A 5,278-nucleotide genomic window follows, 5' to 3' on the forward strand; every position below is an offset into this window, starting at 1 on the left:
GTGTGCAGGAGGCTCCGCTGGCCGCGATCCGGGCCTGCCCAGGTGGGCGACTCGGGAGGGGCTCCGAAACGGGAGGTGGGCTCCGGTGTCCCAGCGTTCAGCCCCCGACCCCCTCGCACATCTCCTCTCCAAGCTCCTCCCTGCCCCCTCCTCCAGGCAGGCCTCCCAGCCCACCACCTTCCGTGCTGGGCGCTGCTCCCACCCCAGCGGCTTACTTTTGGGCAACAGAACCCTGCCCCTCGGAGTTTAGAGATCGTCCGTCACCCTGCCTGGATGCGACAGCCCTCACACAGTTATTCAGCCTCTGTGCCGCCCACCCACCCTCTGTCCAATGGGGACCCGAATAGGAACGAACCCTTAGCGTGGCTGTGAGGATTTTACCAGAATGCAGCCCCGCGGTCCCCTAGCAAGCGGCCTGTAAATGTCTGAACCGTTTAAATTAGGTTCCCATCCTTGCCCACTAAACCTGACACCGCGACCCTCCCCTCACGTCCTGAGGCCCCGTGTCCCAGTGGGAGGGCATCACTTTTTTTTAACATGTTTTTTTCCATTGATTTTAGACGGAGTGGCAGGGAGGGGAGAGTCAGAGAGGGAGGAACATCCATGTGAGGGAGAGACATGGATTACTTGCCTCCAACATGCACCCCAACTGGAGTCGGGCATCCCACCTGCCACCACGGTAGGTGCCCCACCTCCCACTGGAACGAACCCAGGATCCTTCGGTCCGAGGGGCCCATGCTCCAACCACTGAGCCAAACCGGCCCGGGAGGGAGGGCATCCCTTTTAAGAGATGACCTGGCTTGGCGGGTGGGCCTGGCAGCATCCACACGCGCTGCTGGACCTGCCCATCTCAGAGGGGCCCGCCGGCCATCCCTGCGGAGGGAAGGGGCCTGGCTGTGGGACAGCACCCACAGGAACTGATGCTCAGGGTCCCCACCTCCCTCCCTCACCCACCCTGGACGCCACGCCAGCCTCTGGGGATTTCCGACCCCTTCAGCCAGAGCTTGCTCTGCTGCTCTGCTGTGGGAACGCCCTGTGATTTGAAGGATGTGGAGCAGCATCCTGGATACCAGTAGCACCCCATCCCCCAGTCATGACAACCCCAAATGTCTCCAGACCTTGCCAGGTGTCCTGAGGGGGTGGGGGGTGGGGACCTGATTCTCCCCGGATGAAGAAAGGCTCTGGGGTGAGTGCGCCTCACCCTGCCCCCCTAAGGTCCTCCAGCAGGGACACTGGTGGGTGGAGGTCTGCACACCTGTGATCTAAGTTCACGTCCGAGTCCTGGTTACATAGGCGGAGCTGCCTCTCCTTCCCAGCCCCCTGGCAAGCTCACTCTACTCCCAAGGCTCCAGCTCCCTCCACGTGACTTCTTAACGCACGGGCGTTGGGTGCGAATTCCCTCCCGTCTTCCCTTTGTTAGCCGAGTGCAACGCCATGGACTCGCCCCAGGTCTTCATGAGGCAGCTGCCAGTCACCCCAGGCTACAGTGGTAAGTGGTGTGGTAAGTGGTGCAGAGACGGGCCTGGCACGAGAGCCGGAGTCCTGGTTCCTGGCCCTGCTCTGGCCCATTGTCCGTGTGTGTCTGGCCGACGGGGCCAGTACAAGTGCTTGGGCTTTTAAGATACGTGGTAAGAGCGCCCCGTTGCTGACGGTGGCTGATCACTGGGCTCTGATAAGTGAGAGCTACAACTTAGGCCAAATCTCCCCGGACGGGACCCGGTGTGCAGGGAGCACTGAGCTAACGTCCACCAAATGCATCCGGACCAGACTGGACACAGTGCTGAGGCCCTGGCCTTCCTCCCCAGCTGGGCTCTCTGGAGTTTTCCGATGGACTGTGCCTACGGTCCCGTTCCTCCTTGTGTCTTCGTGAGGGACGATGACCGGCTGCCCAGAACGGCCCCGCTTTTAGCACGGACAGTCCTGTGTTCCAGGAAATGCCTTGGCACCTGGACAATTGGTCACCCCACCTCTAACAGCAGCCCAGCTTGTCTGAATGGCCTTTAGGGAAATGCAGCGCCCTGGGCCCAGGAAGACATGGCAAGCTCTGGGCCGAGAGTCTGGGCCGCGCTTGCTGAAGGCTTGCTCCCCCCCTCCCACAGGCTTCGTCCCCTACCTGAGCTGCGAGGGCACCTCCAGCGAGGACCACATGTCCCGCTGCCTGCAGGCCTTCCGGGAGAAAACACAGCGCTACAAGGACCAGCAGAAGGAATTCTGCCACGCGGTGGCCATTGCCCCCAAACTGAAGCCCATCTGCCGGGAGGAGACGGTCCTGCGGGCGCTGCACCAGTACTACCAGGAGCACCACCCCCTGCTTCTGGGTACTGGCTCCCCGAAGGCAGCCCCCTTCACCCCTGGGGCCCAACTGCAGGGCCTGGCAGGCCCACGGAGCTGCCTCCGAGCGCTCCAAATGCAGCGCAGCCCAAAGCCCCAGGCGGCAGTGAAAATGGCAAGGCCCAGATTCTTAAAATGAGAAACACCCATTTCCGGGGGAGACAGGTGCAGGTCTGGGGACAGGGTGCTGGGCACCAGGAGCCCCTGAGTAAGACACCACAAAGGTCAGGCCGCTGCTTTCTGGGCCGGCTCTGTGCCAGGCACCATTGTTTCCCACCATCCACAGCAGCCCTGCGAGGGGCGATGCTGTCATTCCCATTTCAGAGACGGGGGAAGTGAGGCTCCGGGAGGGATGTCCCTTGTCTGAGGTCAGACCTGGGTTTGAACGCAGCTCCTCCAGGTCCCAGCTGGGTGGGACAGGGCTTTGCGCTGGTAACCACAGAACCCACTGAGAATAGAATTATGTACCATTAATCATCACAACAGTGATTTGCCCGGGACCATTTTTCAGGGGTAAAGGCTTATAGGGAACGTAATGGACTGATTGTCTTTATTATTATTACTATTGTTTGAGGACTTTCAAGGACACGATTCTTGTGTTTCACAATTGTCTAGGGGGTCCTCAAACTTTTTAAACAGGGGGCCAGTTCACTGTTCCTCAGACCGTTGGAGGGCCAGACTATAGTTTAAAAAAAAACTATGAACAAATTCCTATGCACACAGTGGCGGCAAAAACACCCAGCGGGCCGGATAAATGTTTTCGGCGGGCCGCATGTGGCCCCTGGGCCATAGTTTGAGGACCCCTGGTAAGACATTGCAGAGAGCATTTGCCGAAGAGGTTGTGATTTAGTCCAGCTCTGCAACTATTTGCTGTGGGACCTGAGGCAGGTTGCTTCCCCTCTCCGGGCTCCAATTCTTACATCCAGGGCCTGGAAGGATGGACTAGATGTTCCCTAAGGTGCCTTCCAGCTCTGAGGTTATGGGACTCAGTGGCCTAATTGGATTTTTACAGCCACTGGAGGAGGCTGATGGGCAGTAACCTTTTACCTCACAAATGTGCAAGTGCCCGAGGTCAGCCAGCCAGGCAGTCAAACCTGCAGGCAGGTTCCCGGGACTGACTTACTTCCTCCCTCCCTCCCTCCCTCCCTGCCTCCCTCTCTTCCTTCCACCCCAGCTTTGCTGATATATAATGAGCTATCATGTTGTATAAATTTAAGGTGTACAATGTAATAGTTTGATACATGTCTATATTGCTAAATGATTAACACAATAAAGTCTTCCTTCCTCCTTCCTTCTTTCCTTCCTTCCTTCCTGATTTCAGGGAGAGGAAGGGAGAGGGAGAGAGAGATAGAAACATCAGTGATGAAAGAGAATCATCGACCAGCTGCCTCCTGCATGCCTCACACGGGGGATTGAGCCCACAATTTGGGCAGGTGCCCTGACCGGGAATCGAGCTGTGACCTCTTGGTTCATAGGTCAATGCTCAACCACTGAGCCACGCCGGCCGGCCTCTTCACCTCTTTAAAATCTCCGTTTCCTCCTCCATAAAGTGGAGGTAATAATAGCACCAACTTCTCCTGGCTTGTGAGAGAATGAGATGGGAGGCTGTATGTGTAACTCCAACCAAGGTGCCTGGCACAGAGAGTCCACCAGCCAGTGGCAGCTGCCATTAGGACACCTACAGGCCTAGGGGTTCACCGGGGCTAACTGTTGGGGTGCTAGCCAGCCGGGGGCCCTGCCCAGGGGTGGCTTCTCCGAGCCCTCAGGAGGCGTGGGTCTCTGTACAGAATACCGACACCTGAGGAAGCCGCTGGAGGAGCCCCCGATCCCCGGCTGGGCGGGCTACCTGCCCAGAGCCAGGGTCACCGAGCTGGGCTGCGCCACCCGGTACTCGGTCATGGCCAAGAACTGCTACCGGGACTTCCTGGACCTCCTGGAGCGGTCCGAGAGAGCGCACCTGAAGCCCTATGCGGAGTAAGTCTGGCTCGGGCGGGCGGGACGCAGGCGACAAGGGACAGGGCCGACCCGGGCCAGGGCTTCCCGGCTGCCCCATCCCAGCACCAGGACGATGTGGTGTCTGGTTTGTTTCCCACGGGCCTCGTCTGTAACTGCCCGGCCTTCCTCGTGGCCAGCCACCCCGCGTTCCCCGGCCGTGCCCAGCATTCTCCGCAAGTCCTGCTTGTGGTTCTTGCCGGTTTACAGGGAGAGGCTGGGAGTGAAAACCAACGGGGTCACCCTCCTGGCAGCAGCCTAAGGCCCCAGGGTGCCGAGGGAGGGCAGGGGCAGGGCATGGCACAGGGTGGCTCGTGTGGCCTCAGTTTTCCCTTCTGTAAAATGGAGATGATAATCCTTACCTTTAGGATTAGAAATAAACATCTCGGGCTCACACGGAAACGGCGTAGGTTCTGTTTATTCTTCTCCATTACTAATCAAAGGAGTGACTCCATGACTTTTGTCCTTATTTCAGAATATACGGAGGGAGGTCCACGCAGCCTCCTCCTGCTCCTTCTCCAAAAGTTTTGCAGCACGAATGGCTGCCGAAATACCCGGACTTTTCCGTACCAGGTGAGCCAGGGCTCTCCTCCCTTCCTGCTGGCTTTTTTTTTCTTTTTTCTTTTTGTTTAATCCTCACCCAAGGATATTTTTCCATTGATTCTTAGAGAGATTAGAAGAGAGGGAGATGGAGAGAGAGAGAAACATGGATCACTGATGTGAGAGACACATCGACTGGCTGCCTCCCGCATGCGCCCCGACCGGGGCCGGGGATTGAGTCTGCAACCCAGGTATGCCCTTGACCGGAATCAAACCTTGGACCTTTCACTTGACTATATTCGAACCCTGGACCCTTCAGCCCACGGGTCAATGCTCTATCCACCGAGCCAAACTGGCCCGGGGCCCTTCCTGCTGTTTTTAAAACAGGGGGAGGGGGGAGGGGGGTGGTGGTGGC

General features: G+C 58.3%; 1 protein-coding gene across 1 annotated transcript in view; it reads left to right on the forward strand.

The window, feature by feature from the left end:
- Window positions 1-5,278, forward strand: part of LOC102240888 (chromosome unknown open reading frame, human C10orf82) — a 5,631-nt gene that overhangs the window by 63 nt on the left and 290 nt on the right. Inside the window, exons 1-5 of the mRNA XM_005879686.2 lie at window positions 1-679; window positions 1,421-1,489; window positions 2,100-2,318; window positions 4,119-4,305; window positions 4,799-4,896. The exon at window positions 1-679 is cut by the window's left edge and continues 63 nt beyond it. Coding sequence (XP_005879748.1) covers window positions 619-679; window positions 1,421-1,489; window positions 2,100-2,318; window positions 4,119-4,305; window positions 4,799-4,896 — 634 coding nt within the window. The 5' untranslated portion in view covers window positions 1-618. The remainder of the gene's footprint in view (window positions 680-1,420; window positions 1,490-2,099; window positions 2,319-4,118; window positions 4,306-4,798; window positions 4,897-5,278) is intronic.

This window comes from Myotis brandtii, unplaced genomic scaffold (assembly GCF_000412655.1).
Source record: "Myotis brandtii unplaced genomic scaffold, ASM41265v1 scaffold604, whole genome shotgun sequence".
NCBI classification, from domain to species: domain Eukaryota; kingdom Metazoa; phylum Chordata; class Mammalia; order Chiroptera; family Vespertilionidae; genus Myotis; species Myotis brandtii.